The 13,310-nt window shown below is 52.1% G+C and overlaps 1 protein-coding gene and 1 long non-coding RNA gene across 5 annotated transcripts in view; one reads left to right on the top strand and one right to left on the bottom strand.

Annotated features, from left to right (window-relative positions):
• Positions 1 to 13,310, top strand: part of CAPZB (capping actin protein of muscle Z-line subunit beta) — a 130,859-nt gene that overhangs the window by 84,795 nt on the left and 32,754 nt on the right. For all 4 annotated transcript variants that reach the window (XM_014562229.2, XM_032495319.1, XM_006188275.2 and 1 more), the window contains exons 3-4: positions 4,228 to 4,349; positions 9,431 to 9,544. In XM_014562229.2, coding sequence (XP_014417715.1) covers positions 4,228 to 4,349; positions 9,431 to 9,544 — 236 coding nt within the window. The remainder of the gene's footprint in view (positions 1 to 4,227; positions 4,350 to 9,430; positions 9,545 to 13,310) is intronic.
• LOC116668277 overlaps positions 1 to 13,310 on the bottom strand; it is a 15,830-nt gene extending 2,520 nt beyond the window's left edge. The window contains exons 1-2 of the long non-coding RNA XR_004325377.1: positions 13,090 to 13,310; positions 10,480 to 10,484 (exon numbers count right to left, since the gene is read on the bottom strand). This is a non-coding gene — a long non-coding RNA (uncharacterized LOC116668277). The remainder of the gene's footprint in view (positions 1 to 10,479; positions 10,485 to 13,089) is intronic.

Genomic DNA, 13,310 nt, shown 5'->3' with positions numbered 1-13,310 from the left:
GGGGGTACGACGAAACGGGTGGCGCCAGATCATGAGCACCGCACCCTCAGGTGGCTGCTCTGGCGCAGGTCTGCGGGCACACCATGTAGTCCTCACTTCTCCTTCCCCATGACGACAGCACGATCATTCCCACAGAGCATGTTATCGTTGATCAAAGACACAGGACTGATGGAGGTAAGTGGAATACGAAGATGTGGCCCCACTTGAGAGTTTATCCAAAAAGTGAAAATGGCACGTGCTTGGGTGAAGAATCATCCGCCACGTCACGTGCCAGGTGCTTTTCATGGTAGGCGGGGCACTCCTCGTTCAGGAGCTCTCTGTGTTTTTCTGTGCGTGGCCATAGTTTGGGGAGTTACAGTTTAGAATTGTGTTTGCCTGAGGTTGGTTAGTACCTGGCCGTAGATTTAGAGAAGTCCAGGCACAGATCTTCAAGGGCAGCTGCTTCTGGGCGCTCAGGTGCTATCACCGTGGCACTGCTGTGCTCAGAGGCTCAGTGCCTGCTGCAGCCCAGGACCCTCCCCCCAACCCAGCTTCCCTGGCAGAAAGAAGGTGGGCCACATATCCCCCCAGTTCACCCAGAGAGAACTTTTCCCTGCATAGGCCCTCTCATCGGTAATGGTGATGGTGATGGCAGAGTGGAGCTCAGCCTGGCTCAAGCTTTATGGAATGAGGGGCCTGTGACCAGAACAGTAGGAGAGGAGGTTGGGCGGGCAGGCAGGCGACAGGGGTGGCTGTTGATGACAGCTTGTACCACCCATCGACCCTTTGCACTGTTGCCCTCATCTGCTTTGTCTGCTTTGAAAGACATGAGTTACAAAGTGGGAGGAGTAGAGTCCCTCCTGGTCCTTTATGCTGACCTTGAAAATAACCCTGATCCACTTGGACAGGCAGGGAGGGCTGGATCCCAGTTTCTAGAAAAGTGGCTGCCACATTTTTTGATTTCACAGGCCAGAAATATTTAAGACAGAAGAGGAGTAAGTCATTGGGTTATGAACCTTTTAAACAAAAGCAAAACTTACCATTTCATAAAATTACAGGCATCTTAACACTGGAGGAAAAAAAAGGCATTCTCAAAGGACGAATACGTTCAAACATATGAAGGACTTAATGTCATTTCAATTACAGTCTTTCTTTACCTGGCTTATTTTCCCTGAAGCAGTAAGACTCTTACCACAGCCCAGCAGCAGTCTGTCTCTGATGGAGCTCACCGACTGTTTGACAGACGAACCACCTCAGGCCAAGCCCATGCCCATGTGGCTAGTGAACAGTCGAGCAGGGACCCGAGCCCAGGTCTCAGTCCCCAGTCCAGCTTTAGGGTTGTGCCCCTGGAGGTCACGTAGTAACACAGCTGCCAGGACTTTCACTAAAACTCCAGCTCTCTGGTGCTCTTCCACCACATCACGGTTCATATTTGGGGTTGCCTGGTTGGAACCACGGTGAAATGGTCATTAGTGTCCATCAAAGTTTAGTTCTTGACTACAAACTTTCGATGAAGATTCTTGCTGCACACCAGTTTGTTAATTTAAAGATAAAGCTGATTGGCATTTGGGAGGCTCCCTATTGTGAAACCGCTCCCTCCCTAATGTGCCAACCACCTGCTGTATCAGGCACTGCCCTGGGTACAGAGTACAGCCACCAAGAGGACTGAAGTCCTTGCCCTGGTCCAATCTGTGTTCCAGTGAGAGAGACAGAAAAGAAACCAATACAAAAATTTCAGTTAGGATAACTGCTGGGAAGAAATTACTGAAATGCTTTTGATCCATGGATTAACCTCTTGGTTAGGAGTGAAGTCAAGCCCGTTTTTTACCAAATCCCATTATCCTGTAAGCCTTCCTATGCGGGGGCTTAGTTCCAGCAACACACTAGTGGGAAAGGGGCCACATGGCCGGCTCCGGACAGAACTGGGATTAAGAAGAACTGGACTCTCAGTGGTCCATTTGCAGCCAGTGCCTGAGGCTGTACAGTGGATTCGGGTGCCATCTAGGCTGGAGCTGCTGCCTGAGAATGACAAGGCGCAGACGGTGTACCGGGAATAGGAGCATCGGCGTGTCGGTTGCTATCATGCACACGTCCTGAGTGCACCAGCTCATGGACTCCCCACCTGGCTTGGTTTCATTATCCCCACTTTACAGGTGTGGATGTGAGTCTTGACAGAGAAGTAAAGGGACTTGCCCTTCCAGAAGGCCAGTAAGTAGTGGAATGAGGAAGTCTAACTTCAGAGCCTGTTGGCTTGGTCTTTTCTATAATCCAGGATAAATTAGGCCAATAGTGTCAGGGCCTCTACAAGTTTGAATGAGGTTCTAGGCAAAAGTCAGGGCCCAACAGGTAAGCCAAGGTAGCAGTCCAACAGAATGGAGATGCCAAGGAAGGGCTGTAACGTGACAGGCAGGCATATCACCCAGGGCCATTCACTTGGCCAATGACAGGAGAGCAAGACTACTTCAAATCCCAGCTGCCTTCGGTGGAAGCTGTTAAAATCTTCCCTGCGCTGGTCTGGACTTTTTTCCAGGTGAAGGGGTCTGTGGCTGTCCATAGCTGAGCAGGGGTGGGGGTGGGAGGGTGGGGTCTGTGCCACCAGTGTGTGCCTTTGGCGTGCACAGTCTTCTTAGCTGTCTACCAAACTGGAGTTCCGGCGGTTCGAGGGGCAGATTTCTGTCTCTACTGCTTGCCTCTTGTGAGGACCGTGGGTAACTTAGTGGCTCTGGGTTTCAGTTCTGTAATCTGTAAAGTGGGGACAATACGTAACTACTTCATGAGATGCGTGTGAGCTTTAAGTAGACAATGTGCCCATACAAAGGGCCTAGCATAGTGCATGAGCCACAGCAGCCCCTTGGAAATGGGAGGGGGTGATACTCTCATCACCAAAACTAATTGTAAATAGCCCCATTTTTATTTGTATGGTTTTTTTTTTGTTTGTCTGAGGAGGTGGGTACACAGGTGATTGTTGCATCAAGAAGGAGGAATTCTGAAATAAGCACCTTGTGGGGTTAATGGTGTGTGCATTTCTGGGGGGCTGGTGCTGCTCCCTGTATGAGAAACTGATCGTGTCCATGAGGCCAGCATTTATGTGAGCCACAAGGCAGGGGAACCATCTTACAGTTGTGTCAGACAGTGCCTTCCAGGCTGAGTTCTGAAGCCTCATGGTCGGCAGAGATGACTCGAGAAAGCCCACGGAGGCTGGGTAGTGTCTGAGGTGGCGGTGCTCCCCAGCCATGTCCTCCTGCTGGCGGTGTGGGCCTTCTGGAGGCACAGACACTGCTGTAGCTGTCAGCCCCTCTGCGGAGCTGCCCTTCTGGGTGTCTCTGCCACATGACTTAACTTTTCCATTTGGAAGGGTTATTGGTGCAGTTGGCAGCCACTTGTCTGGTAAACGATATGGTGGGGCCTTCGTAAACCCAGGCCCATGAAACGAATAAGTCAGCACATTGAAAATATAGCATGGAAGTGACTCAAGCCTGAAAGAATCCATTCCTGAGAGCACTGCCATCCCTTCCTGGAATATTTTGGTGGAAATTGATGTTTGAGTTGGGAGCAGGAGGCCAGGGGCCTAGTTACTAGCAGGGCTGTGTGTCAGATTCAGCAGCGTTTGCCCGGGGATTCAGCCCTGCCTGCCGCACCCCCCGGGCCGCCGCCTCAGCCAGGGGCTCAGGGTCAACCTGAGAACTGGAGCTCGGCGCTGGGGGTGCTGGGAGCGCTGGGGGCGCTACCTTTGCAGCAGGTAGGGCAGACTCCACAAGGCGACCTGGTAGTGCTCGGCCGGGGGCCTGGAAAGCGCTGGAAACCACCCAGCACAGGAGCCTGTGCGAGTCCTCCCGCTCGGGTGGGTTATTCTTCCCCGGTTCTTTGGGTTCCTGTGTATTTCAGATGTTTACCTTCTCAGGACTTCAGCTTGTACTTTGCCCACCAGAGACCAACACCAAGCACATATGTACTTAAATGTGCTAGACCACCCCGGCAGCCAGGTAATTAAAGCTGCGCGCAGTTTGGAAGGAAGGCTGTATTGGAAATCACGCTCCCCTGTAATTTAAGAACAAGTTTCTTTACAGAGGGACACAGTTGGTGTCAGAAACATGTGGAAAAGAAAGGAACAAGCCCATAATCCTGGCAGGGTACCAAGGGCCAGATGTTCAATACGCTGACCATGGTGTGGCTCCAGTTGCCGTTGGCCGACCTGGGTTTGATGTGTTATTTTAACCCCTGTTCTGCCTTTTCCTCTCTTTCTGCCAGGTCCCCAGTCTATGTGAGGATCTCCTGTCTTCTGTTGACCAGCCACTGAAAATCGCCAGAGACAAGGTGGTGGGAAAGGATTATCTTTTGTGTGACTACAACAGAGATGGGGACTCCTATAGGTGAGCTCCTGCCCCAGGCACACCGTACCTCAGGCCACTCAGTACCTCTGCCAGCAGCCCAAGGACCACTGAGCTTTGACAGCCTATAAGCCCTTTTTCTGTTTGTCCTTCTGCTCGTCCTTCCTCCCTCCCTCATACCCCTTCCATCCTGTCGACCAGCAGATGTTTATGGAGTGCCTCCAGTGAACCAAAGTCCTTGCCCTGGTGGAGCTTACAGTCTAATGGGAGGAGGATGTTGTTCAAAACCAGTGAGCTGCTTCGTTACAATTGCATCAAGTCCTGCAAAGGGGAGGGTACAGGGTGCACACCTGGTGGGATCCGAGCACAGGGAGGGCCTGCGTGGTTGAGGGCATGCGGATGGAGCTGTCAGACACACCGCCCCTCCCTTTCTCTTTCCATCAACACCAGGGCTGTGAATACCTGAGCTGACATTTGTCCCTGCCCTGGGGCATCACTGGTCTAGAGCAGACATGACTCATGCAGCCGGGGCTAGGCTTATTCAGCTAGGAAAGGCTGAGGTTAACTCCAGGAAGACCTCCCGAAGGAGAGGATGTCAGAGTTAGGTCTCTGAGGGTGTCTAGGAGTTCTTCCTATTAAAAAAGATTGGGAATCCCTTAACCAGTCTAGTATTCCTGTGGTCGTTGGCTGTAGTTGGTGCCTTGGAGATGGAGGAAGAGCACAGTCTACTTCAGGTTTATGTAGAGGCCACAGAACCTGGGCAGAGTCTTACAGCTTCAGCCTCATTCTCTTTGTGGGGAGGGGGTGGGCCTGAGAAAGGAAAGCAGGAAAACATAGCTGGAGTCAGCACTGCCCCCTGTAGCAGACGGGAACTTTGACAAATTGCTTATTGTCTCTGATCTTTAGTTTCCTCATGTATGAAATGGAAATGATAGTATTCGTTCTTTCAACAGAATGCTAATTACACATCTCTGTGAGCAGGTGCTCGGTGTGGCAGGCACTGTTCTAAGTCACTCTGCGGTGCCGCTTGTATCCAAGTCAAGGACCCTGGCAGTTAGCAAGTGCATAAACAGTGTGGATGGTAAAGAATGGATGAAGAAATAACAAAGGACCAGGGGAGGGAGCGGTGGGATGCAGAGACAGGGAAGGCTCTGACGCTGGTGGCCAAGTTTGAAATGAAATTTGAGGATAAAGAAGTTCAGTCCCCACACTCATCCAGGAGGACAGTGTTCCGGCGTTAACGGCCCTGGGTGAGGATGAGCTGGTCAGAGTCAGCCCGGCAGGGAGGCCTTCCAGGCCAGGATGAGGGTAATAGGACTTAGTACAGGGCACTTGGGTTAAAAGAAATAGCATGTGTGAAGTGCTGAACAGTGTAGAACTTGGAGTGAGTTACAAAGATTCAATTAATAGTGACTTTTTAAAAGAGACAAGACAACTGTTTTATAATCACGTCCCTTTCCTAGCTTCAGATGGTTATTAGGGAAAGAATAGATTTTGGCCTGATCCAGACTGGAGACTAGAGTGGAATTGGGGAGAAGTAGTCAAATGTGAGGTAAGTTTTAAAAGTGAAGCATTCAAGTTTTAAAAGTGCAGCACTGTCTGCAGGTGGACAGGGTGTGGAAGGATGAGCTGCTGAAGGTGGGGTCGGTGTGTATTGAGGTGAGGCAGACTCTGGGAGGGGCTGGTGTGGGGACAGCTGAAACTGCCCATTGGATGGAAGTGGAGATGTCGGGTAAGGAGGCTGTGGGTGGTCTGAGTTCAGGGGCTCCGGGTGGAGCTGCAGCTGCAGGTGTGCGTGTCCCAGCACAGCGGCACTGAGAGTGCCCTGCGGTAGATGAGGCTTGGCCTTGGAGGGCTGGCCGCTGTCCCGCTTGTGCGCGTAGGGCCAGGCCTAGCCCTCACTGGGAGAGGGTGCTAAGGGGGCCGACAGGCCAGGGAGCCCATGGCCAAAGGACAAGCAGCCTCACCAGGCACCAGGTTCATAGGAGGCTTCCTGGAAGAGGTGGTCCTGGAGCTGAGTCTTGTTTGGTGTCGTCATGTTTCCTTTTTCCACCTGGAAACCAGGGCTTGCTGTGTGAGGCAGCTGCTCCTCAGCAGCTAGTGGAAGGGCTGGGATCATTTCCAGTCAGCGCCAAGGCCAGGCCTTCCCAGAGGTGTGGTGCCTGCAGCCCCTCCAGGGCGCCCCGCTGGCTCCCACTGCGTTCCTGGGGCTCCTAGAGGGGCCTGGGGGACTTCAGCCGGAGAGGAGCCCAGAGTGTCAGGCACAGGGCTTTCCTTTTTTCTCTTCTTGGTATAAAACTTCAAGGTCTTCTGATTTTCTCCACACATTTCTGTCCTAACTGTGTTTGATCGTTTGCTTAAATAAGATCCTTATGGTGTGATTGTTTGCCAGCAGCACTGTTTGAAACCTGTTAGCTGAAACAAAAAGCATTCTCTGAGGGAAATGAAAGGCCTGACTTTTGAAATCTAAGCGTTCCTGTCCATCTGTCTTTTTTCAAATGGCCTCCATTTAAGCTCTTAAATGTGTTCTGAGTGCCCCTTCCACTCAGAATATTCTGGGTAATGTTATGATTTTTCCCCCAGCTACAATTACCCTGGCTCCAGGGCTAACGGCTTGAAATGCTGTCGTCTGTGAGCCAGGAGCAATGTGAGTTACAGGCTTCTCGAAAATTCCAGGCCCCCAGTTGTCGAGAGAGATGGGCTCTTCGTGTCGAATCAGGTCGCCTTTAAATGGAAGCCAGTTGGGGTGGGTCACCCGGGCCCCCAGGACAGCACTGGCCGTGCAGCTGTGGAAACGCAGGTCTGACCTCTGAGTGTCTGAGGGGAGTCTAGGGGCCGCAGGGGAGGTGGGGAGTTGAGATCCTCATGCTTGGATTCCTTTCCACTCCCCTTGTGAGTGGAGGTAGCAGGCCTAGTTTACAAATAAATGGTGCTGGTGGTGACAGCATTCTGCAGCTCCATCCCTGTCTCTGGGTCTGCTGAGAGGTCTTTGCTAATTTGTTTGTTTGTTATGCTTAGGTGTCCCTCTGCAGAAAGTTGCTCCGTCTCTGTCGGTTTGGGGGGCCCCAGCAGAGTTGCTCTGCACCCTTTCTTCCCCACCCCACGCCATGAGGCTTCACTCAGTGCCCACAAGCTCGGTGCCGGGCGCTGCAGCGCGAGGGCCGGGGCGGGGGGCGGGGATGTGACAGCTGCAAGAATCAACATCTGTGTGGGGGTGAGGGGGTGGCGGGGGTGGTTACTTCTGCTTTGTGTTGGGGGTTGCAGGCGGGTGTGCAGTAATCCATCCATTTTTCTATTTTTTTAAAATTCTAATGAGCATGTGGTTGAGTGCCGGGCACTATTCCAGGTGCTGAGCAAACAGCGGAGAGCAAGACAGACAAGACTCTTGCCCTCTTGGAACTTAGGTTCTAAAGTTGGTTGTCTAAATCAGTTCAAATTAAATAAAATTAAAAATCCAGATCCTCAGTCACACAAGTCCTCAGGAGCCGCATGAAGCTGGTGGACAGCGCAGAGACAGAACATTTGTTTTGAAAAGTTCTGTCAGGCAGCCCAGTTTTGAGAGATGAGAACAATGAGAACACACAGGTCAGCCCTGCTCAAGGAAGGAGAGGCCTCTGGAGTGAGGGCTAGCCCGGTGTTGGCTTCACACCTGCCCTGCAAGCCAGGTGGGGTCCTGCTTGTCCCACGACTCTCCTGTGGCCTGTGTATGGTCTGATGTGACCACAGGAGCTGGCTGCTGGCCACGGGGCAGCAGGGAGCGTTTCCCCTCATGGTTGCAAAGTCTCTACCAACACTGTGGTGAGTGGGGTCGGGGAACAGTTGGCTTGAAGAGAAGGGTTTCCAGGCACCTTCTGCTTTGAGGTGGCCAGGGCAGCTGCTGCCTGGAGACCCTTTAGGGACACCAAGCACAGTGACTCTTCCCCTACTTACCTTTGTGGACCAGTAGCCGAGAGAGCCAGGACCCCTGCCTGAGGGCGACTCAGAGAAGACGCCCAGCCTCCTTGACTTGATTTGCTGATGTAGGTGCCAAGCATCCAAGAAGGATGTTTGTGCACAAAATTGGTTAAAACTGGGGTCCAGGAGATGGTGATACCTTTTTCTTCCTTACCATCAATCCCAAATCAGAAGGTTCTTTCAAGTCCTCAGTGAAGTGAAGTGCTGTTGTCAGGAAGGGAACCCAGGAAAGGTAGTGGGGTTTCCTACGGTGGACACTTCGAGGTGTTTGTGCCTGAAAGTCTGAACTCCCACATTGCCCTCTCCTGTTCTTTCCTCTCTCGCCTTTTTAATTCTTTCTCTGAACTCCACCTGTAGGAATTAATGAGTAGGTATTTCCCTTATAGCCCCCTTTCCAGTACTCTGTGATTAAATGCTTTCCTGATGTGCCAGAATACATTTTTAAAAAATGCAGCAAGTTCTTGGGCTGGAAAAAGTGAGGCTGGTTCTCATTACTTAGCAGCTTGTGTGTGTGCACCGTCCCCGGAGGCTGGAGAGCTGTCCTCTGTTCACGGGAGAACTCAGGCTTTCTTACGTGTGATCAGCCTTTCCCCGTGGGGCTAGCTCTCTCACCTGCTTCCATAACTGACAGCTCTCTTCTTAATCCTTAATTGTGTGTGAAGGTGTTTGAGGAGTAAAAGTTTCTCCAGAGCTGCCAGCAGGTCAGGGAGGAGAGAGGGCGTCTGTTGATCAATACAACGGTAAAACAAAAGGAAATTGGGAAAAGGGTGAGAAGTCACATTTGTTGAACACTTACTGTGTGCCAGTCTCTGGTCTAGACACTTGATGTACTTTTCTTCTTTGCTCCTCAGAACAGCCCTTTGGGTAGCAAATAGTAGCCTCAGTTTGCACATGAAGAAAGGGAGGTGCAGAGAAGTCAAGACACCTGTCAGAAATCCGCAGCTGGTGGGAGGTGGAACCCGGGGCTCATACCCAGGTCTGGTGGAGTCTGAGTGAGCCCTTGCTCTGCAGACCTCAAGAAAGCTGTGTTTGTGGCCGGGGCCTGGAAGGATCTTTGCTGTGGATGGTGGCTTTTCCTCTGCAGTTTCAGAAGCTGGGGCTTGGACCTGCAGCTCACCAGCCATACCTCCCTGGAACGATTCACGTGGTCTCCTTTTTCTCCCCTCCAGGTCACCATGGAGTAACAAGTATGACCCTCCTTTGGAAGATGGGGCCATGCCTTCTGCTCGACTGAGAAAGCTGGAGGTGGAAGCCAACAATGCCTTTGACCAGTATCGAGACCTGTGAGTCACACGCGCCCTCTGCCCTGCTGCTCTCACCTTGTCCATACGTAAATCACAGATGGGACCACGACCAGGCCAGGCAGTCTCCCGCGGACCTGCCCCCTGGCTTGCCTAACTTGTAAAAGTTCTGAGCACCCACAGCAGGGTACTGGGCGCTAGCATGGTCATCAGGTCTTTCGCAGGTGGCTGGGTGCTAAGGTGTTGCCCTTCCCGGGCGACACTCTGGATCCTGCTGCTTCATCGTCACAGCAGTGCTGCTGGGGCTGAACGCCTTGCGCAGAACTCAGTGCCGGGCATTTCATGTACGTTGTCTCCACTCCTCACAAACTTGGTCGTCACTTTAGTCCCCATTTTTCAGACAAAGAAATGAAAGCTCATGAAGGTTAAGGTATTTCTGTCCAAGGCAGGCGGCCGAGCGAGGAATCAAACCCAGCTGTGTCCGTCCCCCAAGGCCCCTCTGGTTTTCTGCTGTAGGGCACGTCCTAACTCTTCTCACCTGGGGCTCAAGACCCTGCTTCCGGACCCGTCGCTGGGCAGGAGGAGTCGAGGTCCTTAAACAGTGGGGCTTGGGCTGCCCCTCTCCAAGCTCACATTTTGCTGACTGCTGAGTTTGTTGGGGGGCCTCAGCCCCGGCTTTGGAAAGTGCTTTCGCTGGTCTCCTTAGATTCCTCCCCTTTCTGCTGCACCATCACAAAGGGTGGCCACCTCATCAGCCTTGCAGGGAAAGGCTCCAGAGAAGCCTCATCCTCTGAAGCACTGTTCTCTTAGTGGAATCACATTGTTAAGTTCTACACTGAAAACTCAGCACAACTGTAACGTATGCGATGCTACCTTAGTACAAGTTCAATCATTCGGGGGAGGGCTTGGCAGACACTTCTGTAAAGGACCAGAGAGTAAACATTTTAGGCTTTGCAGGCCACGTAAGTCTCTCTCACGTTCTCTTTGTTCTTTCATGTGTATATATATCATCCTTTAAAAATATAAAACCAGTTCTTGAGCTGTTGTCCCAAAGCAGGTGTTGTTCCACTTCGAACAGGAACTGCAGGTCTCCGTCGTGCCGACGGTTGGAGTGGTCGTTGAGTTCTCAGTAGATTTGATATAGCACATTCAATAAAGAATTTCCTTTCGAAGCTGGTTCTGGAGGAAAAGGGACACCTCTCAGTCTGACACACAAACAAACAACCCCATGACACTTAAGCAAAAACACAGCTCTGAGGAAGCCCCAAACATTTGAGTCTCCCCTGAATGCATCAGCTGTGTGAATCCGCTTTATCTTCAGTATCTATCACGTGCCAGTATTTTACAGACATTATCTTTAATCCTTTCAAGAACCTCTGGGCCAGTATTTTACAGACATTATCTTTAATCCTTTCAAGAACCTCTGGGGGAGATGATTTTCCCTTCTTTACAGATGAGGAAACAGGTTCTGAGAGGCTAAATGACTCACCACAGGACATAAGGGTGAAGATCTAGGATTTGAGCCCATATTTTCCTGAAGTTTCCACAAATTCTTGATGTTCACAGTTGGAATAAATTTTAGTGTTTAAAGAGTTCTTCCATCTAGAACTTCACCCTGCTGCAGAATAGCTCCTCTTCCAGGGATGCTGAGAAGCTGTCTCGTTGCTGTTGTCTCTGATCTGTTACTCAGCCATTTGGCAAGAAGCCAATCCCGCTACTAAATAAGAATTCCTAAATGGAATCAGTTTCATGTGATAGTGATAATATTGATGCTAAAATAGCAGTGAGGATGACAGCCGTTAACAGCCAGTGCCTGCGAGCACAGCATTAACTGCCTCGTGCTCTTACCCCATTTCATCCTCACGTCAGCCTGTGCCAGAGGATTATCCCCTTGTTATAAGTGAGTCAACAGATTCAGAGATGTGAGGTCACTTGCCCAGGGTCACACAGCCAGAAATGTATTTTACATAAAATCATCCTTTTCACTCCAGCGTCCAAAATTTATTCACTTACTGGACCAGCATTTTGAGTGTTTGCCACGAGCCAGGTGCTCACCAAGTGCTAGGGCTCCAGCCTTGAATCCAGCCGACCAGGTCCCTGCTGTGTCTGCTGTGGGAAGACAAATGAGTGCAAACAGGTCGGTGTTTTGGAGGGTGACGGGACAGGGAGTGACTGGGGACTTTAAGTGCAGGGGTGGGGGATGCCTCTCGGGGAGCTGACACCGGAGCTGGTCTGATGCTGGGTGGGGAAGGAGCAGTCTGGGCAGAAGGCGGCTTGTGCCAGTGGCTCTAGGCCAGGGCAGCTCTTGGATTCTCCAGGGATCAGGACGAGACTAGTTCTAATTTCCTATAGGTTTAAACCTTTGGGTTGTGATTTCCTGAATGAAGTGATGGAGACATGTTGCCTTGTGCTGCCATTTGGGACCAGACCTGGGGATGAGTCCAGTGTCGCCTTTGCTCCTTCCTTCCTTCCTTCCTTCCTTCTCCTGTCTCGCTGGTTCTCACGTATAATGACACGTGGTCCGTCTTAGGTGTGTGCCCCGATCCTTACAGTGACTGTGGGTAAGTGGGAGTTTCCTCATTAAACACATGTTGAAAGCGGTGCTCGGAGAAGTTCTCAAGCAGGTTAACCTGCTAGAAAACAGCGGGAGCTGGGGCTGGTACCCTGGGTCGAACTCTGCACTGCCTCCTGAGAAGGCTCCCTGGCCTGGGCAGATGTCCACTTTGAAGGTGGCTTTGAAGCCTTAATGACCTGTGTTTCTTTGTGCCTGGGCCTGGGCCTACACAGGTGAGCTGACCTGCGGGGAGGTTGGGAGGTGGTGACAGGACAGCTTCCTGCTCCCAGTGGGGTTCTAACTGGACAAGCCAGACCCTAAGGCTCTGGGACAGTCTGTAGAGTGGAGTCCCAGCCAGGGGTTGCCGTTCCGTCCCCAGCAGCATCAGTGTGCTCTTCACAGGGGGAGGAGAGGGTGCAAGGCCTCTGGTGGCACCCACAGAGACGGGCAGGAGGCCCTTCATTCCCCCGTATGTGAGGGACGCAGGGGGGGCTCAGTTCTCCCCGTGTGACAGCAGCCACAGGCCACCAAGGGATGGCAGTTGGAGCTGTCACTGGGCAGCCAATCTTCAGTTTCAAAGCACCCAGTGTTATCAGAGTTCTGAGGACACTCCACTGAGGCCGTAAGTGAGGAGCATTTTCCCAGCTGGACCACACACGATGAGGCAGCTCGTTTCTGGCCTACTGATTATGAATCAAGTCTCCTTTTTCTTCCTCCCTCCCTCCCCTGTCTTGGTCCCTCGCTCACCTCTGGAAGTTCCCGTTGTCACAGTGCCCCGAGAGTTGTTGGCGGCCATGTCAGTGACGTTGGTAGGGCCCAGAGCCTGAACTCGTCTCCCCGTGATTCCGGAGCAGAGGGAGGTCAGCCAGGGGCTCAGAGGCCCTGTCTCTGCCTTGAGCAGCACCGGCCAGTGGTTACTCCAGGTTTTCTAGGGACCAGATTGTTCCACGGGATGAAGGGGCAGTTACCCTTCATCCCGCCCCTTCCCAGTAGAGACCTGTTCCCGTAGGCAGAAAGGCTCTTTGGCTGTCACCCCAGTGAAGGAAGCCACAGGGCTCCTCTGTGGATTCTGCCACCTGCCTTCTTTTCACATCAACAGATGGGCTCAGGCAAAGATCACTCTGAGGGGAGGCTTCACCCCTGATGTGGCCTCATGTCTGCTGGCTCTTGTCTGAGCTGCTGCCCAAAGGGCCGGGAAGATGGCCTGCATCCTGGGCCTGCCGAGAGGTGCTCGGAGCCTCGGCCAGACCACTA

The sequence above is a fragment of the Camelus ferus genome, chromosome 13, assembly GCF_009834535.1.
Source record: "Camelus ferus isolate YT-003-E chromosome 13, BCGSAC_Cfer_1.0, whole genome shotgun sequence".
Classification (NCBI taxonomy): Eukaryota; Metazoa; Chordata; class Mammalia; order Artiodactyla; family Camelidae; genus Camelus; species Camelus ferus.
This window is presented reverse-complemented; position numbering and strand designations above follow the sequence as displayed.